The following is a 27724-nucleotide window of genomic DNA, read 5'->3' as shown; positions in this document are numbered from 1 at the left end:
CTGCCAGTAATTCTGTCAGCTGATCGGAGAGAAAAATGAAAGCTGGTGTTCCGTGTTGATTTCGTTTCACAGTTTATTTGTTTGTGTTTTTTTCCCCTCTCTCCTCAGAGCAAAGCAAATGTCATATTTTTTTTGTGGGGAGGAGGGGGCTTTTTCGAATATGACCGTCCACATTTTTGCTTTTTAAAGACAGCGCAGGGTACGTATTTTGTTAGCGGAGGGAAATCCGCGTCTTACTGGCACGCAGCAAASCCGTGACGCAATCCACGCTCCGCTGCTGCAACACAATAAAATATGAATCGCCAGTGCGCCGACGGTCCGACCGCTCCGTAAGAATCATTCAAGGAAGGTGAGGAGGAGGGGGGTGTGGCGCCAACCAAACCCACCCGTTTACCAAAACAATACACGCCCCATGGCCCTTGAATGTGGAGCGTTTAATAAAGCCGGAACCAGGAGCCAGGTGTGATCAGCCAACCTTCAGCAGCCCAGCGCCCTCCGTCTCCGTCTCCTCTCCTCTGCAGGCTGCAGGGAGGAGAAGAAGGCGCTCCGAGCGGGGGAATCTCATCGCATTACGCAGATTCGGATCCTCGAGGCTGAGCAACGCGGCAGACTGAGGATGGGGATGCGATAAGTGGAAGGTAAGACTGATCACACGCAAAACAAACAATAAATAAGTAATGGGGAGAGGACCTTTAAATAGATCCGAATTACAGGAGGAGAGAAATCAACAGGGATGTTGTCCTCCTGTCTGCACCACAGAGCTGTCCAGCATCATGAAACATGTTTCTGTGCCTGCACAGTGTAAGCCATGGACTGACTGTCTTTTTAGCTCTGTGGCGTGGGGCCGAATAATTCACGGCTGCCATAGAGAAGGGGTTTATTCTTGGAAGTGTCACTGGTGAACTCGGTGAGCTCCTCATTACCCACGCAGCCCACTGTGAGCTGCTCAGGTCGGTAAGGGCTGCTGCTCAGTCCCGTCTCCTCCTCTGGGTTCCCCTCTGAGCAGCAGGCCACAGAATCACAGCCACTGGACAGATCAGCGGTGGGTTTATTGTACAGGTCTGGAGAGAGAGAGAGAGAGAAGGGACTTCTTCCACAAGTGTGATTAATTACAACAAAATGTTAAAATATTTAATCTAGCTGTCTGTCTGTCTGAAATTTCTCAATTTTTTGCATTAAATTGTTTCCTTAAGGATTTAGCAGCGGGGCTGCACAGTGGCGCAGTTGGTAGAGCTGTTGCCTTGCAGCAAGAAGGCTCTGGGTTCAATTCCCAGCCTGGGGTCCCTCTGCATGGAGTTTGCATGTTCTCCCYGTGCACGCGTGGGCCTTCACCGGGYACTCCGGYTTCCTCCCACAGTCCAAAAACATGACTGTCAGGTTAATTGGCCTCTCCAAATTGCCCCTAGTTGTGAGTGTGTGTGTGCATGGTTGTGTGTCCTGTGTGTCTCTGTGTTGCCCTGCAACAGACTGGCAACCTGTCCAGGGTGYACCTGGCTGGAGATGGGCACCAGCACCCCCCCCCGACCCCACCAAGGGAAAAAGGGTGCAAGAAAATGGATGGATGGATGGAGGATTTAGCAGCCACTAACGTATATATATTTTTTTCAGTATCGTTTTGTATTTACCTCCATCATGCTTCCCATAAACTCTCACCAGTTTCCCTGTCCTGCCAAAGACAAGTATCTCCGCTGCATGATGCTGCCACCACTGTGCTTCACTGTGAGGATTATTGTGTTGGTGACATTTAGTTGTTTTTCGTCAGAATAAAATGGGTTTCTTGAATACCGCCATTTGAAATGGTTAATGTCTTTTGGTCATGCCAAGTGCTCTCTCAGGTCAAGTTAGTTAAATCTTGATTTCCATTGGATAATCAGGGACCAGTCTGGTAGCAAGCCTTATTAAGCTTTTGAAGCAGTCGTTGTTTAAATTGCTTTAGACATAGAAATGTGCTCTGCCCTGTTACAGTGCATGTGGTGTCTGAAGAGATTAAACTCCAGCCTTTTTGGAATAGGAAGCAAGACGGGGACTCAATCCACAACAGGAAACCAAGCTACGAATTCCTTAAAATAAATAAATGAATAAAAAAGGACTGAAGTCCTGTGACATGACCTCAAATGAACCATTTGTGCTGAAAACCGTTGAATGTGGCTGAAACCTTAATGCAAATAATCACTCTAGTTTTCTGACGTGCTTAAAATTGCAGACAGAAATAGATTTAAGGGAATTACATTTATTATATAAAGTACTTCAAATGGTTCCCTAGTGAAGATAAGKCTCCCTCAGTACATCTTGATATTTCTGTAAAAACAATATTTTCATTTASGATTAAAATTAAGATTTCTGGTTATTCTGATCTTTTTATTGTTTATTGTTCATTTTCCWTTCAGTCAGTCAGGCCTTCTTGTGATCTTTTAAAGTGGATTGYTGTTGCTTCAMCCTTTCTGGTTGAGATTTGATCAGGACGCATCAAGAGAAGAAGCATTCTAGATGTACAGGGTTAGACGTAACTCGTTGTTTCCGATCCAAACGTCTTTTTAATCCCCTTCACAGCAAATGAGGATTGAGAGTAATTACAGTTATCTCAGACAGATGGATCACACTGYCACTAATATATTTTAATTATGTAATTTCCTGCCCTCGAGTAACAAATTTAGCAGATTATCTTTTTTTTTTTTTCCCCTCTCTCTCTGTATGTTCAGGCTCATTCCCACTCTGATCTGTGGCCAGGCTGTCGGTGCAGATTGTGTCTCTCAAGAGGAGAGTGAATGCCTCTAAAACGCCAAGGTAAAAACACGACACACTCTCGTTTTCCTCCTTTAACCTTGAGCRTTCATGTGTGTTGGTGGTGATGTGGGAAGTGATTCACGGCCTTGACCAGCCTTGCTTTTCCTCACTTTAATCTTCTCCATCTTAATTTCTCCTCCGTCGCTCCGTGTTTCCACGCTGTGTCGTGTTTCTGGATGAGGAACAAGTTGACAGGGAACAGCGTTTCCTGTATTTGATGGGATAAACTGCTGTGAAGGTAAAAACAAACAGTGGCGTCTGGACTGTTTGAATAAGCTATTGTTGGTTGAATAAGGGCTTCGACGACGGCAGGTTGTGGCCTCTGTAACCCGGGAGATTCTGGGAAATGTGTCCAGTTAACACAGAAATAGCAGTAGATTAGGGRCGTGCAGGACACTGAAGCTGATTGGACTTGCCTGTGTTTATACCATGTCTGTGTTTACGGGCTTCTGTGATGCGGGCAGTGAGCGTTTCATCTTTAGCCGCAGCTCATATGCTGTTAAATTCATCCTCAGGGTGTTTGGCAAGCTGTCTCTTAGTCATCAGTCAGCCCTACKCTCCATCCACCTCGTCTTTAAAGCCRCGTGTCGGGGCTGGAATATTTCATATTTGCTGCCGTGGTGTTGAATTTGAAGTTTACCGGTGCAGATTTATATCTCCTGTTTGACTGTGGCACATTGTGGACAAAGAAGAGAAATGGTTTGAATGCAGCTCTTAGAAACGGTTCTCTAAAGACAATTGCAATGTCTGTGGATTTTCTTTATTCACATGTAGGCTGTCTAAATGTGTCTTTTGTTCCTTAGAACTTTACACATTTTACTACATTACAGCCACAAGCTTCAGTTTCTTATACAGGTATTGATAGAGTATGGTTAGTTGGACTGGATGGAGAGCAAATCTGAAATATTGCCATAGATTTTCAGTTGGATTAATGTCTGGACTTTGACTAGGTCATCCTAACAAATATGAATGTGACGTGGTTTGCAGGTCTGATCAGAAGTTTTGGAATATTGTAATGCCATAAGGTGAAACTTTGCCCATATCTTTTTTTAGCCTCCATCAAGTTTTCTTCCACCGTKGCCCTGCACATGCCACCATGTTTCACTGTGGAGATGGTGGGTTAAGGGTGAATGTTGGGCACCGTTCACAAAACGTTTAAAGTTGTGATGTTTAGGCAGCTCTTAAGTCAACCTCATATTTGACGCACATCCTTCCTTGCTGTTGACACTGTGATACACAAAACCTCAGTTAAGCTAAGTAGCAGTGCTTGAAARCTGAACAAAAGCGAAAAAGACGCCACACATAATAACCTTTTGGTGTTTTTCCTGACACATCCATCTCGCTGAGCTCCAACATGTCGAGGCCTCTTGAACGCTACTCTAAATAATCCTGTCCTCGAACAGTCAGTCAGATTAGACTGATGGTCTTGTCTTTCAACTCAATTTGATACACCCGATTTGATTCAGGGGTCTCAAAATAAATATGTCTGAGCTGCGAAGGAGAAGAAATTACCCCAGCTTTTGAAGGAGTCCTAACATTTGCTGCATATCATGCAACCTGTCAGAATGCAGCTACATTGGGAGTTTTGCTCTGCAGCTGCTAAATATCGCATGTCCCCTCCGTCACACATATATCTACGCTCCGATGTTAAACACAGCAGACAGTCTGACTTCCGTTTTTTTTAAATCTTGCTGAAAAGAAGCTGTCATGCAACACAGTTTTGCCACGGATGAATGCATGAGTGGATGTATACACAGAGCATGCAGCTCATAGCACTCTCACTGTCAAAATGAAGCTGCTTGTGGGGTATCCGTCAGCGCTTGTCACAGTGACAGCCCATGAGTTTTAATGGTGCCACAGCTGCTAGTTTGGTGCTAATACGCATATAGAGCGGAGGACTGCTCTTTGCCAGGATGTGAAACAAATCATTCTGAGCCATGACATATAAATAATCCGCTTCTACTTTCAGAGGATCTTTAGCAGCTGGAAGACAAAGCCGTTAAGCATAAGACTGTTGTTAATGGGAAACTTAAAAGGAAGCAGTTAGGGGCTGGAGCTTCCCTCCTGTTGCGACTATCGCAGCCAACAGGAAGTTCCAGCATCAGATAGAAACGAGGAAGTTCGCTCGATCATGCACAAATATTTGATCCACACACAAAACGCAACCTTTAGGGATAAAGTTTCAAGAGACCTGACTCAAGAGTACAGAAGTGCAYGCTTTCGGTTCTTTCATAATTTTCCTTACGCAACACTGATGAGGTCTGGTATTTTTGAAAAGTTACTGTTTGAGAAAGATATCTTTGCATCTGTGTTGTGTCATCTACTCTGCTGAGGAAATAAGCGGCCAGGATTAGCATGAATTATTTCACCATTTATGTTTAACGGTTTTAGTTGCTCAAGAAGACGGGCCCGCTTTGTTGTAGTTTAAAAAAAATCATTTTATAATAAACCTGGTAGGTTTCGCTGCTCACCCTCACACAGGACTTCACTTTAGATAATCTACAGGTTGCTTCATCAACCTTTTATTGAAGCTATATGTGGGCCATTGTTGTGTCCAGATTTTCTGTGTGAAACCTGAGCTCATTTCTACTTGGGGCTTGACTTTGCTCTGAAATGCTTGGTATTTTCCAGGTGTAGTCTTCGAGAGAAGACAGTTGCATTTCTGCTTATGCAGATGTTACAGTTGTGTTGGTAATTTTTAAGCCTTAACCTTCAGCAGGCAAATAACTTGCTCAGAGTGGCAGGGATGAAAGTTATCTCCACATCTGGGATCACGGCTCTTAAYAGAAATATTTATTAGACTACTGCTAAAACTTTCTTGGCCTCATTTTCTTAATCTGAAATCTAATTTTCTGTTCTACAAAGCCTCAGCTGAAGCACCATCCTTCACTTGTTGGTGGACTAAAGACAAAAACATATTTAACTATTCTTATCATTCTGTAAATCCACACACGTTTGATGTTTTCCTGTTTTTCTTTTTTCCTTCTTCGTTCCTCTGTGTGTTGTGTAATTGGATGGATTATATCTAAAACCAAAACCCTGAAGCTGTTTGGGTTTCATCAGCAGCAGTTACACAGATTATAAATTTCTTAATGCCTTCGAATGTTTGTATGTTTTGATCTCTAAACTGTCAAACTGGGTTATGTGGCGCGGAGCGTCTATCCAATGCAAATCTTTTGCTTGGTGTGAAATCCGCTTGGCGCCTCTTGAGCAAATAAGCTCCTCCTAATGATGAAAATCAGCACCTTTTCATCTCAGTGTTTACAGGCAAGACTGTAGTGAAAAGTGGGAGTCGTCTGGAGAAAGTGTGTCCCAAATTYGCTGAAATGATGTAAAAACATTTCTCTCTCTCTTCCTTCCATCCATCTTGTCTAAGATCGAGGATTTGTTTTGCAATCCAAACATGTTTGAAAAACACACGCTGTGTGTCTTTCACTGCAGATCTTCTAACTCRTTTCATGAAGTGAGGAGAACAGAACAAAAGGAGGGCAGAGGGATAAGTGCAGACGCAGATAAAGAGCTTCACTGTTGGCTTGGCAACCACCCGATCATGTGCATCGTGATGTTTGAAGTGATGACGATGGTAGATTCTCGGCTGGAGAGGAAGGAAAACTGGCTTGATCCTGCAGAGTACTGTCAGTGCTCTTCATCTCTGTTTGTTTGTTTTTTTGTTGTTTGTTATTGTTGTCCTGCTGGAGCTTCATGACTCAGAGCATGGATGCTGACCATCAAATTGCTCCTTTGAGGCCTGCTGAAGCTCATTGTACCRAACCCAGATTTAGGATTGTGTCAGGACTGGTTTCTGTGTTTCCTCCCATGTGGGAAGGATTCACCGCAGGCAGTGTATTTTCACACATAAAACTCCCTAAATAACATCCAGGATACTAAGTGCCCTCCCAAGTCAGGTAATCACTAAACAGACTGCTCTGTGAAGGCCTCAGAGGTTTGTTAGACAACATCAACAAACATTATTATGAAGATGAAAGATTACAGCAGACGGGTCAGGGAAATAAAAATGCTGAGCAATTTTATGACAAGTTAACTAATGGTAACTTCACTAATCTTACTTTTATGGAGGGGCTAGTTGCAAGAAGAAAACTATGTTGAAAGAAATCCATCATAGTTCCTTTCTGAGGTTTATCACAACACCAAGCATGTAGAAGAMGGTGCTCTTGTTAAATGAGACTATAATTGAATTTTTTTTGGCCAGCTCTCWAAATGCTTTGTGTGACCGAAAACAGACAACTACTAAATATGCCATGACCACCAGTAAGCATGGCGGTGGTAGTAGTATGCTGTGGGAAGGGAGGGAAAGGTTGATTGGAAGATGAATAGAGCTACATAGCTGCCATAGATAAAATCCTACAGTATCTCGCTACAAGTTCACCAGGTAAACATCACTAAACTTAGAACAAAAATTATTATTGCATAGTGTAACTCAAAGGATGGTTATATGTAATTATGGCCTAGTCAAAGTTCAGACCTGAATCCAATTGAAAGTCTGTGTCAAGACTTGATTTATATTTATGTTCATACATATGGAAGAAACATGATCCAAAAACACTTCCGCCTGTAATTGCAGCAACAGGTTGCTTTACAAAGTGTTGACTCATGGGAGGTTGAAAACAAACGCATGCCACACTTTTCAGAGTTTCCTTTGTAAAAAWAAAAAATAAAAAAAAAAAGATTMTTTTCACTTCACAATTATGCATTTTCTTCCCTGTGTTTGTGCATAGCATCGAATCTAAACACAATTCATTGAAGTTTGTGGTTGAAATGAAAAATGCGGGTTTACAAAACACCGTACATGTTCTTGCTACCCAATTATACCAGTTTAACCAGAATTATGACACTTTAATCCTGAGCTTGAGGCCATCTGTGTTGCGTACTCTTAAAATAGTTGAGAATCCGCTCTAGAAAAACATCTCAACAAAAAAGTCTCATTGTGTGTTTTTTTTGTGTGTGTGTTCTCTGAGTGCCGGCCACTGATTTAAAAATCTTTTCAGAAACAATCAATATTTGTAGCCTTTTTTATGGTTTAATGTTCAGTCATTTTTGGTATTGATCAATATGTAAAAGTTGATTTGCTTTCTGAATGAGGATATTTTATCATCACTAAGCAATTGAAAAGCCTTTTCTATTAACATTTTGTCTCCTGTAGTGAGACCTTTGTGTGGGCATGGATGTGTCAGGAGATCAGCAGCCACTCTAAGCTATTTTTAAGCCCTGCAGAGTTTGTATAGATGGGCAGCATCATAAAAAGTTTGTCTCTCTTCTTCTTTTTCACTTCCTGTGGTTGCCACGTTGCCGTTGTCATTGTTCTCTTGACTTTTCCACCTTTGTCTCGTTACCCTTTAATGTGCAGGTGCATAGAATGTTGTGTCATGATTACTTCCCTTTTTTCCGGTTGTTTCCCAGCCTGTTTTCTTTTTCATGTGTTCTTTGATTTGTTCAGATTTTGGTGATTTCTGTTCCGGACCAAACAGACAGAAGAGCCATGCAAGATTGAGAAAGTTGTTGCTATCGAGCAAAAAATGTTGCATCTCCGTTTGTGTTTCTTTTTTGCTTTTACACCTTTTAAATCTGCCTGCAGTTTCATCAATAAATCTCCAAACAATGTAATTGTTTATCACAATAACTTCTGGGACAATTTGTTATTGTGACAGACTTAYCTCCATCTCCATAAGACAAGTTTATTATGTATAAACATCTTTGACTCTGCAGGCTTCATTTAACATTAARAGTAAAACTTTGTCAGTAGAGCACTGATTCAAAACATAGCAGAAAATGTGCAACAGATTGATGGATTAGTTTTTCTTGCGTAGAAGTAGAGACGTCTCCATCGAAGAGAGACTAACATTAGGTCCACATAAAACCAGACATGTTGCTGCTTTTCTCAGGTTCAGTGTACYGATTTGGTTAATTTAACARTAAAAGATMAAATAAACAGACTGTTTTAGGAAAGGCTCTAAGTTGCACCAGTGTGGAGCTCATTCCTTTTTGGTGCACAGAATGGCTGGACAAACTATAAAACAGGGTCAAGTCCCCACGAGCTACCATCCTGCAACTTTCTTCTTCTTCTTCCTCCTCTTCTATTTTTATGGTGGTTGGCAAACAACTTGCAGTGCGTTACCGCCATCTTAAGTATGGATCAGATGTTTTATTTACTATATTCTTCCCAAAATACTCGTTCTTTTAAAAGAATAYCTAAAATACTGCTAAAAACTATATCCTGAGATGACTTTTAACTTMTTAAGTTTCTAATTAACACATTTCTTTCATGAATATACTTATTTCATTCTAATATACCGTTTCTATTTGCCCACAACAATKACAACAACATATACATGTTATCCTGCAACTTTTAGGTGCATCCCTGCTTTAAAAKAACTGAGTTAAAAGCCTGAATTCCCTTGCCAGCAGTAGCCCAGCTCTGCAGAGGCCTGGTTACGAGCCATTCATTTGATCCAGGTGTGTTAAATAAGGAATGCATAAAAGTAGCAGGTATTTTCTACAGCAACCCTGCTATAGAAAATACATTTCCATTTCTGCTTTAGTAAGCAACCCATTCTCTTCACTAGACTAGTAAGTATTATGTTTTGAATTTATTTTTAGCAGTGGTATTGGAATGGATATTATATAGAGATATTTTCTCAGTTACTTTGCAAAGTACTACTTACAAAGCTTTATTTTCTCCTCTTCAATTTTTTTTTTCTTCTTGAACCCGTGTCTCATATAGTCGCCTTCCTTTTATAGAGTCTTTCAGTCTCGTGTATCATCCTTCTACCTTGCTATTTTAACCTCCCTCCCTTTCTCTCTCGTCTCCCGGGTTCTGGCTTTAGCTGATTAGAATGGCCCTGCTTGCTTTGATTAATTGGATGAGCCTTGTCTCACTGCCAGTCTCTTCTCCTCTCTGCTGCTCTCCAMGTGTCTCCTTCTCATCCACAGGCAGCTAAAACAAACGCAAAGCTTTTAATGAAAGTGGTGCTTTGAAAACACGGGCTAACTAAAGCTGTGGGTGAGCCAGCAAACATAAAGAGTATTTTCTTCTAATGATGATTGTGGCCTTTATAGAAGTACTTTTAGCCAGTATGTAATACTTATAGAGAAGATGTCATATAAACTACAAAATATGTAGTCTTAAATTAATACAGTTAAAAAAAAAATCTGCAAAAACATTGAGGTCCATGCTGTAAATTGTGTTCATCCACTTTCTTAAAGGGGTATTTTCTCATCAGAACCCTGTATTTACATTGATTCAGTGGGCAAAGCTGTGCCTCATTTGTCTTTTCACTGCGCCCTGCTGAACTTGACTCCAGAAAAGCTTGAAACCGTCGTTCTCTGCTCACCCTGTCAACCTTCTCCGTGTTTCAAATTGTCCTTCAGGCGTCAGACACCACAACAACCACCTCCATCTCTGTAGCCCTGTCTTCCAGCCCATTTGTCTCCACTGTCTATTCCCCTGGCCTTTATTTGCACACATCTTTGCCTCTYTTGTTTCTCTCTCTCTCTCTGTCATTGCTTTTCCCCTTGTCTTTCTTAGAATTTCTCTTCAGTGGTTTGTCCATGAAAGGTCTTCTGATGACTCCTCAAACCCCCCTTGGCCTTTTCTTGGCCAATCTTCCCTTTCCTTGTTTTCATTCTGTCTGATCTGCCCCTAGCAAAGCCATACCAAAATAAAACCACGCACGTACAGAAAACCCCCATTGTACCACAATAGAGTTGAAAGGTTGACTGGGAAAGTCAAATGCTCTGTTATTTCACCCAGGCAAAATACAATCTCTGTAGATGCGGTGCCAACCAGAGAGCCCCCAAGGGGTGCTGAGGCTTTCTCCGAAATGCAGGCAATCACAAGAGCTAACTGCTATGTTGTTGTGCTCCGTCCCTCCCCCTTCTTCCATTACGAACCATTTCTATCTTCAATCCAAAAGCCTGAAAGCCACAGGCTGTTTGCAGAGTGTGTGTCTCTTTCTGCACATGTGTAATGTTAACCAAGGATGATGGACTCTATACGACGTGGGAAAATAAATGGACGTAATAAAATGGCATGAACAGACTGSTTCATTTTGCAGATTCATCGCACGATAAATGACTTTGTTCCAACTGTACTCAGAATATTCAGTAAATACTTTTTTACTGTTGAACAACCACTTTGCTGCAACATCCATGTCCTATGGTTAGTTTTGTTTGTAGTTGTCTTCTGGATCATTAAAAATTAAAACGTCGGGGCTCAACGAATGAACCAATTGTCTTATGTGCGACAGTTGTTTTTATTTATTTATTTATTTATTTTTATTGAATGTTTCCCCTTTTCCCTAAATCTTTTTGTTTTACCAGATTAGAAACGTTTATTAGAAACGCTTAATTTGCATGAGAGTGGCTATCGAAGTTTAAGACCACCTAGTACTCATTCATCAATCAAAATTTATATGGAATAAAACGATATACTTCTTGGTGTAAAACCGTTGTTGGCAGCTCTAAAGCAGCTGGGAAGAGGGTGAAGCGAACATGAACCGGAAGTGTTCTGGTTGACTTCATCACATTGGCAGCTGTTGATGCGGAAGCTGTCGCTACTGAAACAAAAGCAACAACTGTTGTTTCAATAAACGTCTGCATGTCCGATAAAGAGACACGCCCTATGCTTTCAACTAACATGTCGGACATGTCAAGAGGTAAATAATTGATTATATTTTTWAAAACTTACTTGAACTACTGAAGCCTTCCAGMCAGTAGCGGAGTTTATACAGGGGTCCGCAAAACTCAGCTTTTATTTTGACGTTCCACTTCCGCTTATCGGCAAGCTAATTTGCATTCTTGCTAAATGAACCTAAATATTTTATGAGCTAAATATTTAGCTTGAAAATTAAATGTTTAATTTGGAAAATATTTAAACATTACATTTAGTTTTAAAGTAATATTTAGCTCAGACTTAAACTTTTAGTTTGAAGCTAAACATTATGCTTCCTAACTAAATATTTAATTTGAAAGCTAAATATTTAACTTGTGAATTATGAAGAACATGTCAAACATATGACTTTGAAAAATGAACTCCTGCATTTTTTTTGACAGTTTAAATAAACCAAAAATAATGCTGTTAATTTCTTTGTACTGTGTAACCTTACATGCAACACCCCATACGGAGCCAGCCTGTCAGCTTCATATTTACATAATGAGGGCTAATGGGTCGGGGAACACGGACATACTTGTCCAGTCCAATCATATTAGGATGAAGAGAGCTCAAGGACTTTTCTCTAGGGATCTTACCACATCCACCATAACTTCTCAATGCTCCTTACTTTTATTCATATTTGAAGCTGTTTTTTGTGCTCAACAGTTGCTATCTCCCTATGTCTCTTCCAGGCTGTAAGCCCTGTGGAGGGTGATGATGAGCAGCCAGGGYAACAACAGAAAGGGAAGTGGCCAGCACGCTGACACTCCTCCTCTACGTCATGCACCAGGACCCAAATTACAGGTGCAGCGCTCCCACTCTCGTGACACTATCACCATCCACTTCTCCGCTCTGGGAAAGGAGGAGGAGGATGAGGAAGAGGAACTCTATGGGTTATCTGTTGAATGTGCTGCTGCTAAAACTGTTCTCGATGGTGCTGCAGGACCCCAAAGCCAAAGCACAGGGACTGATGGCCAATCTGTTGCCAAAGGCTTGGAGGCAAAAGAGGAGCTAGGGCTGGAGTCCGCTGATGCGGAGACCTTCTCTGGATCTCTAATGCCCGTTTCAGCTGCCATCCTTCCTCCGCAGCCATTGGACTTGCATCCACACACGCCGTCTCTTGCAATGACTGTTAACCCTGTTTYAACTCACTCCCACCTGAGCTCCACTTCTCCTGCCAGCTCCTCCTGGGCATCCGATCGACCAGCCCAACCCCCTTTGATTAGTTCCACTTCTTCTTCCCCTTGTAAGTCTACAGCCCTTTCCTCTTCCAAGCCTTTTCTCAGCCTTGTTAGATCTTTGTCAAATGATGTCGACTCTCGAGAAACTGCTCCTGTAATTGCTACTGTCGTACCCCCACATGCCAGACACAGACACTTAATGAAATCTTTTGTTAAGTCCCTCTCCACGGACACTTCAAAGGGCGAACATCACGAAGGGCCTCTTCAGCACCATTCTCACCACCAGCAAACGCAGCCAACCCACCGCACTCCGCCTCGCAACATGCAGCTTTTCAAGCAGTTCTCCCAGCCTCGTTTGTCTTCCTGTCCTGTCGCGGTCACACAAGCAGGCGGAGACTCCAAAACGGCACCTTCTTCGCCTATTATGTCCCCAGATGGGAGATCTTTTTTTAAGGTCCAGGAGGTCGAGGCCAGGATAGAAGACACCAAGAGGCGGTTGTCAGAGGTGATGTCAGATCCCTTGCAGCTTTTTAGTAAAATTATTGGGGATGAGTCCAGTGTGGGGCCTRCTGGGAGTGCAGCTCATCGGGCCAAGTCGCTCTCCTCCAGTGCGTCGGAGCTCAGTGGTGTCACTGCGGTAAACGGACATACAGAAGCTAACAACAACTATAGCATCAAAGAAGAGGGGGCCGAAGGGGAAGAAGRGGAGGAGACTCCTACGGAAAAGGGCCCMGAGTCGTCTTTTTTCTCTTTCCCATCACTGTCTCTTGCACCAGCTCTCACCCAGGCCTCGTCATCTACTCTCCACAGGTCTCCATCTCTCACTCTGGGACGCTGCTCCATGTCAGCTCTGGTCGCTCGACAGGAAGATGAGGACTTCTGTGAACTGTACAGCGAGGATTTCGAGCTGTGTACAGATACAGAGACACCAGATGGTGAACGATCCATGTCTCAGCAGCCTCATACTGGTAGCACTGGTTTGGGTAGTGAACTGGATGCAGAAGATGAAGGGCTGGTGGATGAAATGGAGAATGTGCCTGTGACTGGCCTCATCTTCTTAACACAGTTGTTGTATTTGTACTTAGTCCTTCCAGTGCCTCCATGTGTATGTTCTGTGTTACATGGGATAGTAGCTGGGTTCATGCTGGCCCTGCTGGTCCTTTGGCTGTCTGCTCCTCGATGCTCCTCATCAGGGACCAGAACAAGGAGATGGAGGAAAGACCAGCGAAATGTTCTGAATGTGAAAGAACCAGGAATATTCAAGGTGAGAGTCAAACAAAGCACCACAGAGTCAGATAGGGGCAACSAAATAATCAAAGGGACATCATATGAAAATTAAAATAGTGCTTTGAAGGATTTGTCTAGGCAGGGATTTTAGAAGATCGTCTTGTCTCTGCTTTGAGTGTAACTACCAAGGAAGTAGAGTTTTACCAACAGATACCCATTCAGTGACATGTAAATGGGTATTTTAGATACCCATTTAGATACCCAGCAGCATTTCAAGACAGTTTTAGGATAAAATCTTGCTGCGTAAGCTTTCAGATGTTTGCATAGCTAAGCTCAGATCTGTTTAGATGAAAAATTATTTCAACTGTGGATAAAAAATGTTTTTATCAGTAGTGACTCTTGCTGTCCCGAACAGTTTGTTCAGTGCAGCACATTTGAATTAATCCTTGTGCTATTATGTAAAATCTTGGTTTAATTGGATGTTGATCTACAGTTTCTGGGCATTTGGTGTGGTGATTGCCCACAGAATTCATAGCAGGATTAACTGCAATTCCTCAGTAGCTCAAATTTTTGAATTTTTACACTTTTCCTTGCCATTGTCTTGCAAAGTACCAACATCCCTTCTGATGTTTTAAATAAATAAGGTTTGCTTCATATCTCTTTTTTTTWATTATTCTTAGTGGTAATCTAAGAATCAAATTGTATTGTATTGTAAGAATAAAGTTTCTCTTTTATTTTTCTTCCAAGCCTGAATAACTATTATGACAATATTTTTATATTATGTGGCATAAAAAAAAATCTGTTCTGATTTTGTAGCAGGGAATTTCATGTCTTGCACCTACAAGAATGTCTTTCTGTTTGTAGCCGTTTCCAGTATCGGTTGTTATAGCAACCTTCTCATGCTGTAACCTGCAGGGCTGGATGAATGAGATCCAGAGCTACGACCCAGAGATGTACCACGCCACCTTGACCCACTCTGTTTACGTCCGCTTGGAGGGTTCTGTTCTGCGTCTTTCCAAGCCCAACAGGAACATCTCCCGCCGTGCCGCACACAACGAGCCTAAACCTGACGTCACCTACATTAGTCAGAAGATCTACGATCTGACCGACAGCAGGGTGAGGTGCTTATGGAGGCGTATGCTATTTATTGAAATAGGTTTTATTTATTTATTTTTTTTAATGATTGAAAACATGAGTCTGCATGCAAGAAGACATGAAATATTTATTGCCCAATTTGTTTCTGTGTTGGATTACATTCAAAAGTGAAAACATTAGTCATTAGTTGACGCTGACCCAGATAATCCTACAGAAACTTTAATTTAACTTAAATATCAGACGGGGACATAAAAAGACCCAGTTCATCATGGGAACGCTACCTGTATGCAAAAACTTGAGACTATAAAGAATGGGCATTCAACTGCCCAAAAAWATCTTAAACTTGTATGTTTAAATCATTTCACTCCCGACTCAACAGATCTACCTGATGCCCCAGAGTTTGGCTAGGAAGAGGGTTTGGAACAAGAAGTATCCCATTTGCATTGAACTGGCCAAACAGGAGGACTTTATGTCAAAAGCAGAGGGAGAAAGATCTGAAGCTGGGGACGAGAGAACCACTGGACTGTGTGAGAAGCTCGAACGAACGGACAAAGCTGAAAAAGCAGAAGTTTGCACTTCAGCRGAGGAGCAGAGAAGGCCGACCGCTGGAGGAGGGGATCTGACAATCTACTTGTTTGGGAGGACCGGTCGGGAAAAGGAGGAATGGTTTCAGAGGTTTCTTCAGGCATCCCACATGAAGTCGGAGGGGAGAGGTGGCAGCCTGTCTGGCATCTGCAAGAGTGGTGAGATGACTTCACGGTCACAGCTCTCGAGGTGTATGCATGACATGCACAGTGAAGTATTTTAGATTATCCATCTTTCTCCAAAGCACTTCCCACAGTAAGAATCACCATTATTTTGAGCATGTAACTGCACTGCAATCAGATCTGTGTGTAAGCCTCAGCTTAGGGACCACCAATCCCCTGAACTGAGCGAACAGCAGAGTGTGAATGGGTCAGCAGGATTACATGCACAGGGGAGTAGCATATTATAGCATTGGTTTCCTCAGTGAGATATAAGCCTTTAAGGATAAAACCTCATACAAAAAAGAAACATRGCATTCCTGRGTCCAGTGATGTAARCAGAACAAGTTGGACTCAATTACTGTAAATKATTTAAATACATGCTGATTCTGGGGTAATATAAATAAATTATGCTAATATTGTGCTGCAGTGCATTGTGAATAASGAATACAAAAGAGATGCTAATCAGTCAGGCTTTCTCACAATCTTTAAGAAATTAATGATGAATGAAGGACTAATTCTTCCTGATGCATAATTTGTATCACAGTTCTCTGCTTCCTATGTTTCCATTACATTCCACTTTTTCCTTCCGCCTYTTCCAGCCTTCTTGTCCGCTCACAGCCGCAGTGGCAGCATCCAGTCGGGCGGAGGCCCGGAGGCTGACAGCAGGGGCAGCAGCAGGGGAAGCCAGGAGGAGCTGTCTCAGCCTCGGCACAGAGAGACCCCCGCCTCTCTCTCCGGTGGCTCAGCTGGGGGGATGAAGCAGAAGATGCTGTTGGACTATAACATCTACATGGCCAAATACGTTAACCCCCAGGCGCCGCCCGGAAGCCCGACAGCTGCCGACAGCCCCGGGCACACCCCTGAGAGCAGCCCTAAAGCTACCAAAAAGGTATGATGGGTTCATGTGAAGATTAAAATGCCTAGTGAGAACATCTGCTCGGGGCCTGGCCACAAGTAGACAATGGGGTTCCGAGTGTGTCCAGCTTTTATAGTATTGATATCCTGCWTTGACATTTTGCTCTAAATAAGTTAGAGTGAAATGCAGAGCTTTGCAAAACTCTTGAYAACCCTTGAACTATTCCACATTTTCTGSACACGTAGAGTTGGAAATTCTGTCTCATCTTTTTTGCTCAAATTCAGTCAGGTTTGGAGTTAGCTTGTAGACTGAAACTCTGAACAGCAGTTGTCCATGTCTTGCCATGGATTACAAAATGGATTTAAGATTTGACTTTTACTAGGTCATTCTAATGCATTCTATAAACAAGCCCATTTGATGGTAGCTCCAGTTGTATTTCAGGCTTATTATCCTCCTGGAAGGTGAATTTTTGACTCAGTTTTTGTTGTTTTGCAGAAAGTSTTTTTTGGGTAGTGATGGTTTATGGGCAATGTGRCTTCTCATCCAGGACATCACTGTTTGAAAACAGGACAAGCTCTCAAACAAAATTATGTTTAGCTGCACCCTGAACACATTCTTCTAGTGGCATGTTTAACTACCAAAGGGAACTTCTTTTGTTATGCTCATCTTTATAAGTTTTAAACGATATACTACTATCATTGTTTCACATATTTTCTTGGAAACAAGTCACTAACATTTTCCATGAGCACGCTGGAAACGGAGGGTGGCAGGGTTATCAGAATGGTTAGCAGGGTCACTTCACTGCTCAAAGGTGCTGTCTGTTGCTGCTTGATGCCTTAGGTTGTTTGTTATACATCCACATGGTATGTTTAACCCTTTTAAATTCAACCATATGGCCATTTTAGAGAGCTATCTGCCCTTTCACACACAACATAGAGGGCCTGAGGCAGGGGGATCTGCAGCAGAGAAGCAACAACAAACAAAGACATGATCAGATGCAGTTTGATAAGGTGGAGCTGGGTTGCATGCAGAAACTGCAGAGGTAGCCAGGCAGCYGAGTCTGGTACTGTCTCCATGGAGGAGAATGATGATGTGCTGGCAACCTTGTGTTAACAAGACGAAAGCTGATGTGTGCATGTCCTTCAGTTACCCAGGAGTTCAGAGGAGGCTGCAGAGCCAGAGGCCTGGGTCAACGCCTTTCTGGGGAGGATATTCTGGGACTTCCTGCGAGAGAAGTACTGGGCCGATGTTGTCTCCAAAAAGATCCAAATGAAGCTCAGTAAAATCAGAGTGAGTCGTGCCACAAGTCCACATAAATTACAACAAGCAGAAGCAATTCATATGAAAACTCTACAAGCAGTTGTGTGACTATAAATTGTGTTAATGTCTGGTTTTCACCTCTTAATCTCCTAATTTGACCCCTGTGTGCTTCAGCTGCCATATGTAATGAATGAGCTGACTTTGACGGAGCTGGATATGGGATTCTCAGTTCCTAAGATCCTCCGTGCCTCCAAACCCTCAGTGGACCACCAAGGTAGGGGTTATGTTATTTTTGTGACTACAGTAAGTAGTTCGGACATGTGAGGAAGAAGAAACCGGACATGTGGGTTTTAAATTATTTATCTACTGTACACTTGAAAAGTGTGGYTTGCCTTTGTATTCTGCACTCTAGAGATGATGTGTTATAGAACAACTTTTTTCTGCAATTTCCTGCAATTCTTTTTATTGATGTTTCTACCCTACAGCTTAGGTTGTTCTTGCTTCTCTATTGGTTTTAGGTCTGGACTTTGACTGGGCCACTGTAACACAGGAATGTGCTTTGATTTAAACCATGCAATAGTTATTCCATTGTAGTTGTAACTTATTTAATTTTCAATATTCCCCTGTATTTGTGTCCATCCATCTTTACCAACCAACGTTGACCAACTTCCTGTCCTATGTGGGGAAGTTTAGGAGGTGTTGTAACATGCCACATCATGATACTACCACCACCATGTTTCAGCATGGTGAGGGTGTGTTAAAGGTCTACTACAATTGTAGTTTGTCCCCACACATGGCACATAGAACATCTTTCACACGTTCATCACCATGACGTGGTAAAACTACAAATGGCACTTCCTACATCTTTCAACAATTGTTTACTTCTTGTCTCTCTTATAAAAGCCAGGTTTTGTGTGACCAATAGTTGTCCTGTCAACAGATTTTATTACCTGTGCTGTAGCGCTCTGTATCTTTTGTAGAATAATCATGGGCCTCTTAACTGCTTCTATGATTAATGCTCTCTTTGCCTTGTCCATTAGTGTAGGTGGACAGCTATGGCTTGATAACTCTTTTCTTTTTCAGGAGCAGTCTTTTGTGAGATGTTTTGTGCTTGTGATATCATTTTATTACTTAGCCCTGCTTTAAACTTCTCCACAATTTTCCTACTGCCATGTCKGCTGAGTTCATTGGTCCTCAAGATGYTTGTTCACTGCTGTTCTATAAAAAAAACAACAACTTCAGAGGCCTTCCCAGACGATCTGAATTTATGCTGATGTAAAATTACACTTGCGTCATCCTTCATTAACTAGTCTTAAACTGGCTGCATCAGGTTAGATTTAAGGATAAGAGAGTAAATGGGCTAGAACACATACAGTATTAGAAGTGTATTTGTGCACTCATATGTGTTTATTCCGTCTCACAAAATACAAAAAGCATTAAAATTTGTGATTGTAATGTGACAAAATGTAGAAAAGTTTAAGATTGAACATCTCATAATGCAATGTAGATATGTTTTTTTTTTTTTTTTTTACTTTTCATCTTAGTGGATTAAGACATCCTGCCTCCACTGCAGTCCTGCCTGTTTGTGTGCTGTGCAATATAAAGCCACAGTAATTAAACTTCACATCGTGGATCCCTTGATCCTTCACTGAAATGCTGACTCCTCCTGCCACCCTTAGCCACAGTTATGAGCAAGAAATTGAGTTTTTAAGTACCAGGGCACACAGGATTATTGTTAGCAAATGTTAAAAATATTCTGGTTTTGTTGAGCTYAGTTAAGAGAAGCAACATAAATGCTGACAGTGTAATCTGAATGACTTGCTTTCATCTAAACCTTATTTCCGCACTATCTGCAAGGCTGAGAAAACAAAAAACAGGAAGATTCTTCCCTTTATCTATTAAAGGCCTTACAGAAATTACATATCAGAGTCTCTCTTATTTTAATGAGTGACAACTGTAAAGYTTTCTGCATCTAGCAAACACTTGATAGTTATCTGTATTTTCCTTCACTCTCCTTCCAGGACTTTGGTTTGATCTGGAAGTCTCCTATACAGGCTCCTTCCTCATGACACTAGAAACCAAGCTGAACCTGGCCCGCCTGGGGAAAGAAGGCGAAGGACTTGGGGATCATGGCAAAGAATGGTGAGAGTTTTACTTACAATTTTAACTTTTAACTTTAAGAGACCATGGCACATTCCAACCACTAATTTCAATGCGTTTTACTGGCATTATATGTGACAATTTAAGTSAAGTATATTGTGAGATGGAACAAATTTGTTTACTTTTACTCAATTTACACAAAAAAGTCTAGAAACTTTTGCATTTACATACATTTGTCCTCCTTTCAATATAATGTTTTTGCAATCAATTGCATTCAGAAGACAGCCAAATGACTGAGACCCAGAGCTAATGTGCAATAAAGCTATTGCACATTAGCAACTATTATATGTGCACTCTACAAATGTTGTCTTTATGGAGAAGTGACAAAAATAAAGTTACCATTGAAACAAGTCCAAGCCCTAAACAAACTGGATGCTAACTCAGCAGATCTGCACATACAGTAGGACCATATTAGCTGTTGTGTGTTTTTCACCGTTCCTACCTTTTTGGTGTTGACTCTTCATCCTCCTCCTCCTCCTCTCTCTGCACTAATYCCCTCTTTCGGACGCCTACACTCATGGATTTGTCCAATGAATGGTGAGTTTGGGAATGGATGCCTACAACTGCCTGTCAACGAAACTATATTGTTTTTTTGTGTTGATTTTGTTTTTTTGCACTGGACATTTTGGATTATTACTTTGGATCAGTGGAGTTTTACCGCTAGGGATTTATTTTAGTTGCAGTTCATTAAACAGAAGTGGGGCATGTCCAAAGCTGTTTTGTGTGAAACTATCATGGTCTGACCTTCAAACAGTCACTGTATGTTTGTGTTCCCGCGACAGGTCCAGGCCACGGACGTACTGTCTGGCCGACAGCGATGAGGAGTCATCCAGTGCTGGCTCATCAGATGAGGAGGATCCCCCTGAACTGCTCAGTGACAAACCCAGTCTGCCTGCATCAGAGGGGTGAGCAAGTGTCTCTTTAYGGGAGACATGGACACAAATCTGAATTAAAAACTGCTCAGATTTAAGTCAACGGTGATGTTTTAAAGCACTCCAGGTCCATTCACCCACTCATTCCCACAAGTTTGAAGGCTTGCTGCTGATTTAATGCATCACCCACTCCCCTCCCCATCACCATCGTGGGTGCTGAGTAGCAGGAGATGCTGTTATGAATAAATGATGAACCTGACTCACTCCTTTTCTAAACCTTCCCCCCCCCCTTCGTCTTCTCTCTATCTATCTATCCTCTGCCCTTGTAGCTACGTAGGAGGCCACAGACCCAGCAAGATCATGCGCTTTGTGGACAAGATAGCAAAGTCCAAGTACTTCCAAAAGGCAACCGAGACCGAGTTTATCAAGAAGAAGATGGAGGAGGTGTCTAACACACCCCTCTTGCTCACTGTGGAGGTGCAAGAGTGCAGGGGGACGCTTGCTGTCAACATCCCACCTCCCCCTACGGACAGGATATGGTACGTTCAGGAGCACACCAAAAAATGGGTTATTGTGRGCTGGGATTGAGTGGGAGTCCTGGCTTAAGAGCATAACGGTGTGCCCTCTGCTGGACACCTGTAGGCATGCATACTTTCACAAAATATGAATGTTACTGTAACAACAGCAGCATTGTTTTTGATCCAATTCAGTATTCTGCACCACTCTGTTAGTCATACAATCCCAATAAAATGCATYAAGYATTTTATTGGGATTATATCAATAGATATGAAAAGTCAGTCAAAGATCTTGTAACCTGAACTTTTTAACAACTTGTGGCAATAAAAATATGTCCTCTTGATCTTCAGGTACGGTTTTCGGAGTCCTCCCCATCTGGAGCTGAAAGCGCGACCCAAACTGGGCGAGAGAGAAGTCACTCTGGTTCATGTGACGGAGTGGATCGAGAAGAAGTTGGATCAGGAGTTCCAGGTAATCAAAACTCAATTTTCAGTTGTTTAGTTCACAAGGGTAAAAAGAACAGCTCCTGGAATATTTAGATGAGAATTTTTTGCTTTCTAGGAGCATTTAAAAACTGTCTCTGTCTGTCTTGACTCTTTACCAATAATCGCAGCCAGATTAATGATATGCCTGGTATGTGAATGCAAACTGCTAAGGGTCTCTGTTATATTCACCACACGTCTACATTTACCTCTGCCTGACTATTCTAGGGCTGTTATTATGTACAACCCCCTTCAATCAGGGCACCAGAAAAATATAGCACTGTGCTGCACATGGTTGTCTGTTGTGGATGAGTATCTGGTTTTATATATATATATATATATAAACCTCCTAACTTTAGTGCTCATTGTGTTTTAGAGACAAAGCGGGATTTGAAAATTAACTTTTCTTTTTGTTAGCTAACCCTCTTTTGTCTCCTGCAGAAAATATTTGTGATGCCAAACATGGATGACATTTGGCTACCCATAATGCACTCTGCCATGGATATGCGCTCAAATGCCAACTTGACTGTGACAAACGATGACTTGAAGGATCCAGAGCCGGAAGAGTCTGAGCTCTCTGATGTGTGAGAGGTGTTCAAATGTGGGGCAGCAGGCATTTTATGACACGATGATACAGGACGCCCAAAACATCTTTTGGGAACTAAAGGTGCAGCTGCAGCCCTGGCCAGCGCTACGGTTATTTTCTTTGTTTTTCAATGCTACTGTTTCAATAGATGGGTAACAGTAAAAAAAAAAATCATCCAAAAAAACTGAAAAGCAGGATGATGAGTTCTCTTATTTTTAAATGAAAGCTGGAGAATAGAAGGAGAATGTGACACTGTTACCATCTGACTACACTTCTTTGGTCTATTTATCTGACATTCTGTATTTGTTCAGTTTGATGAAGCAGGGTTCATGGGTCAAGCTAAAATACAGCAACCTCCACAATTACTGGAATGTCAAGTAAACTGAGCAAAAACCTCACAATAATGCCATTTATCTATTACCACAGTTACATAATACCATGCTGAAAACCTCCAGAAAAATCCAACCCTTAATTTGAACGCATTTATTGGACAAGGCAAAAAAAATGAATAAAAAAAAATCTAAATAATTGGTGCTACAATTTTTGACACTTCCTTTAAAAAAAGTAACTGACATTCTTTTTTTCACCTTACATTTTACTTTTAAAGGTTGATCACCATTTAGAAACATTTGGTAAGTATGACGAGACTTCTGTTTTCTCTGTAATACATAAAAAAGAATATATATTTGAAGTGCTTTTCAAAATGGGAAAGACAAGAAAGCATCTCATTAACGTATGTGACAGGAATGTGTTTCTCTGCATAACTAAAGACATGCAATTCTGCTTAATTTGTCAGTATCTACAATGAGGGCAATATTTAAATTTTTGAGACAACAGTAAGTGTGACAGATGAGAATGGATGATGATGATCTTCCATTTCTTGCCACAGCACAGTGAGTAGGATTGGAAGGGAGGGAAAGAAAATGTCTTATGATGTACCAACTCCCTTCAACCAGGGCAACAAATTATGACATTTTGGGATTACAAAGACTTTGTACCAACCAGTAGACCCCACGCAGATGTCAACAACCAGTTGTTTCAAGGACTGCAGGGCAGAAGCTTTTTCTGTCCTGTCATAGTATACATAGTTATGTATACTTATATAGCACATATGTGGAGTTATGTGCTAGGTCTAATAAGATTTTATTTTATTTTTTGCAAACACTTCATGAGGGTTTTGCATGACACAAAATATGAATATCTTAAAATGCATTTCATGCCCACTCTTATGCAAGAGTGGATATGTGACACTGTGGGTCTGTTTCCCTTCTACTGGAAATGCTAAGAGATTTTCTATAGAAATCTGGACTGCCCTGCCAGAAAACTAAAAATGGACGGTAAAGTTATAGGTGAAGATCAAGGTTGTGCAAATTGTTAATGGAAGAAAAGTAAAGAAGTGTTGCCCCCACATCCCAAACAATGTACCCAAATTAAAAAAAAAAATTTCCCAGAGAGATGTTCTACTGCAATAAAAGGTGCAATTCTTTTTACATCCTTACCAGTAAGTGTGGAGGATACTGTAACACAAAAAAGCCATCCTGAGTCAGAAAGAGGAACCATATAACCTGTGATGTGTAGCTGTACCTAACATGATTGTTGGACAGTGTTAACTTTTTCTGTGAAGTTGCTAAATGATGAGTGTCTTATTGTTACTATTATGAGGATTAGCTAGAACTGTGGCCACTGATGAAGACAAAGGGTAATTTTTTTTTTAAATCCCCATTTGAGGAGTTTGCTTAGACCCAATCACCTATCAAGCATACAGTGGATTGCAAAGGTGTAAGATTTTGCAATACAAAAAATATTCCACCTTTTATGCAACGTTTATCTTGTACAATTCAGCTGAAATTCATTCAAATCTTTTGAATGATTTTCAAAAGAGRTAAAAAAGGTGCTAAAACCTGGTTGCAAAAGTGTTCAACCCAGTACTAGTTGTGTCCTCCCTATGAACTTAAAAATTCTCCATAAACCTTTGTAGGTGAACGTGTTGTGATCTGGTGAAACCTGAATTTTGAATTTAGGGCCTTGATTTCAAGGTGTTTGTTGGCACAAACAACAAGCCATATAAACTAATTAACCAGTAATATGCACTGGAGCTACTTTTTCTTCAGATAAAATTGCATTAGCTGTCTGGTTGGTTTCCCATACCATAAATCAAGTTGCATAAAAAAGGTATTAGTTTCAGGGTCTGCACACTTTTACAACCAAGTAATTGCACTGTTTTTAAATGGCTAATTTTGCCCCAGAGTCATTAGTTTGTTTCAGTGAAATTGCACATAATATCACGTTGAAGGAAAAAGTTTGGAGACGATTCCCTTTTTTATTTTTTTAACATCACAAACCCCAACAGGGGTATGAACATTCTTAGATCCACTGCACTTTTCATACCATTCTTTTATCAGTAAACCACATTGCTGCCTGGTGCAAATATGCAAACTAATCCAGGGTTTATAAATGGGTTTATAAATGGTTCTATAGTAGACAGGTGGTCCATTAAAATCCATCATGGCAACTATGCTGTCATACAGCATGTGTGCGTTGTACTGTGGGACAGACATTCGAGCTAAAATGGGCTGGTTGTAGGAAATGAGGCAAACAAAATGGCTCAACCTCTGTTGATATCTTGAATGTATAAATAAAAGGAACTCCTCAGCTCTCCCAGGAAACACTTTCTCTAAAAACGTGTTTCTGAGCAACATGTTTAAAGCTACATCCAGAGTTGACTAAAAGTAATAATTTTCTACTTCTATTGCCTAAGGGAATATAGAAGGTGTGAAATAAAGCAATCTGTTAACAACTTTCTGCTTTCGTTGAGGTGACGCACATATAGTGTTTCAACAACTGCAATTGAAAATGAGGATGAATCGCAGAGTGAGACTCTTTCTGTACAGCAGAAAACGGAAACCTCAAGCAGCACCACAGAGCTGGAAGTTTTAGGTGTAATAAATCTAGTTTTATTGAAATAAACAGCATTCTGGATTATCAGCCATATTATTTAGTGTCGTCTGTGGTCATACAGCTAAAGAATGCAGTTTTGTTTTCATTTATTTGCTGTTGTTATTTGTCCTTAAAGAGCAGCGCCACCAATAATCTGGGAACCCCTGGAACTTTTCCTGTCTGCTTCAGAGGTGACTTTATGTATTTTTATGTTCAAATAGGTGTGTGTTGGCTAGCATATGAGGCAGAAAGTGCCTTTGAGATAAATCAAACATTCCTTCATAGTGAGCCACCTCATTTCTCTCATCAGTTGATGAACTGTTCTTGTGCCATCAGTCTGTTAAGACATGCCTTTTGTTTTTCACCTTTCTTTGCGGTTCATTTGCACATTGACCAAGATATCAGGCTATTCTGTTCTGTGATATTGCAGAAATGTTACTGTTCTGTTTATTGTGGATCAATAAAAACAATTTATTTGGATTTTATTTTTTTTGTGGGGGTCAGGGGATGAGATATTCAAGATGTACACCCATGTTTGAGCAGCAAGGCATGCAAACACAAGACATCTTGCGATTCAGTGAAATATCAAATGTGTGGTTTGGTTTATGGAGATATACTAGATATACTGGTTCAGCAGCCTTACACTGTCAACACAAAACAATTACATTTTGTGTCGCATGTTTCTAAAAGTATTTTTATTCTTCCAAATAAAAATAATTTTGCTATCGGACATTTTAGAAATTTCACAAATTTATAGTTAAAAAAAATACTAAAATGTTTGTGTAATATTACATGATGTTATTCTGAGAATATTAGATATCTTGGACCATTGTACCAGAAGTTTCTTGAGGGATAGAAAATGCATGTGTGACATTTAGGGGGTAATTCATGGATATATTGAAGTCTGCAAGTATACTTCTATGTGGAGTAGAGAAAAAGAAGTCAAACTTGTGCAGTTCTTTTAAATCATTGTAATTTGTTGCATTTTGATACCCAGAAAAAGACTGTTCAAAACACTAAGAGCCCCTRAAGGTAAAATAATATTCAATGTGTGAATGTGAACATTAACTGGAACTGTACTGTCAACACCATAACTTTGGTATGTTTATAGTTGCCAATCAAATTTAGACTTTGTCTCCAATTCTAAAAACTGATAAAAAAGATTGGGCCTAATTTTATCAGCAAATTTTAATTTAAGATTGCTATGGGAGAAAAATTACAGATCTAAAACAGTCTTGGTAAGAAACTATTTCTGCCAATGAGCTTCATCTACTGGTGCTTATTGCAGTGGCAATTAAAGGTTCTTAATTGTAAATGCCATTTAATAAGTCGCTTTATTTTATTCACGTTATCAATTAATTTGTTTATGTAGTAAATTTCATAATCGGACCCGAGTCCAAATGTTGTACCACAAAACAAGATTTACTGCTAATCAAACAACTTTCTCCATTTGTAGAGATTATGCAATGTTTACATTTGTGTCTTGCTTTAAAAGAGCATCTTGGTAGAAAATGCCAAGAAACTCCAGTTATGACAAGACTTTAATGTAGCACTTATTTTCACTACTGGAAGTGGCTAAGAAAGGGGCCATTCCAGTTCAAAAAGTGCAAAAATTGGTTTAAAGAAATCAAATTCAGACAAAGGTAAATGAAAATGTTTTATTATGAATATGCATAGTTATGTGCAACAGTGGAAACTTGCTTCGGTTCATGGTTAGTCACCTTCTATTTGATGAGCCCCAACCTGTAAGAAAAATAAAAGTCAACACCGAAGTCACCTATGACAATTATGATTCATGCCGTTATCAACTTACCATGTTATTCTGGTAATCTGTGGCTCAGCTCCTGAAAGAATACACATATTCTTCAGTGTTTTTAGTTATTGGGACGGAATACAACCTTTTCCTAGTAGAATCATGTCAGATGTTAAAGATTGACTTCATTGTTATATCAGAAGTCTAACACGCAAAGTATCATCACTCGTGATATGAACTGTAATTTTCCCCGTTTTGTGAAAACACCTAAAAAGCGAGTAGATAAATCTTACCTTCGTGTTTCASGGCCTGCCCACGCTGCTGCCACGTGAGCTGCTCGTGCTCATATACAAAGTGCCTACATGTAATTTGTTCAAGCTTGAATTCACGTTACATCAGTTTTAATACCCAAAATGAATGCAAGTAGCTKAAGAGACATATTTAAGCGCAGTTATTACAAAATTTAGGGTTCAGCTAAAGGAGTACATGACAATCACAGCGCGTGCTCCTGCGGAATAAAATGGMTCCGGATGTAAATGCTGCTTTTTTATAGCACATCCGGTGTGTCTAGACGTGTTTTCATTGGCTGAGAAGCCTATAG

The 27724-nt window shown here is 40.8% G+C and overlaps 1 protein-coding gene and 1 long non-coding RNA gene across 5 annotated transcripts; one reads left to right on the top strand and one right to left on the bottom strand.

Moving 5' to 3' along the window:
- Positions 1-25850, top strand: tex2 (testis expressed 2). 4 transcript variants are annotated; one of them, XM_008416772.2, is made up of 13 exons: positions 1-638; positions 2700-2784; positions 12145-13897; positions 14776-14976; positions 15335-15698; positions 16301-16590; positions 17704-17847; positions 17992-18091; positions 19839-19959; positions 20766-20882; positions 21179-21388; positions 21716-21836; positions 22289-25850. In XM_008416772.2, the coding sequence occupies exons 3-13, from the start codon at positions 12167-12169 to the stop codon at positions 22433-22435; spliced, it is 3546 nt and encodes a 1181-aa protein (XP_008414994.1). In that variant the 5' UTR covers positions 1-638; positions 2700-2784; positions 12145-12166; the 3' UTR covers positions 22436-25850. The 4 variants fall into 4 exon arrangements, with proteins under 4 accessions (XP_008414994.1, XP_008414990.1, XP_008414992.1 ...); XM_008416768.2 differs by having other exon boundaries at positions 20760-20882; XM_008416770.2 differs by lacking the exon at positions 2700-2784 and having other exon boundaries at positions 20760-20882.
- A 1164-nt stretch (positions 25851-27014) lies between these two features.
- On the bottom strand, positions 27015-27641 carry LOC103469224 (uncharacterized). The gene is made up of 3 exons (XR_534318.2): positions 27417-27641; positions 27184-27214; positions 27015-27113 (listed from the first exon to the last, which is right to left on the bottom strand). It is a non-coding gene; the product is annotated as an uncharacterized LOC103469224 (long non-coding RNA).
- Between the last annotated feature and the right edge of the window lie 83 nt (positions 27642-27724).

This window comes from Poecilia reticulata, linkage group LG8 (assembly GCF_000633615.1).
Source record: "Poecilia reticulata strain Guanapo linkage group LG8, Guppy_female_1.0+MT, whole genome shotgun sequence".
NCBI classification, from domain to species: Eukaryota; Metazoa; Chordata; class Actinopteri; order Cyprinodontiformes; family Poeciliidae; genus Poecilia; species Poecilia reticulata.
Note: the sequence above shows the minus strand (reverse complement) of the source record. Positions and strands in the feature narration are given on the sequence as shown.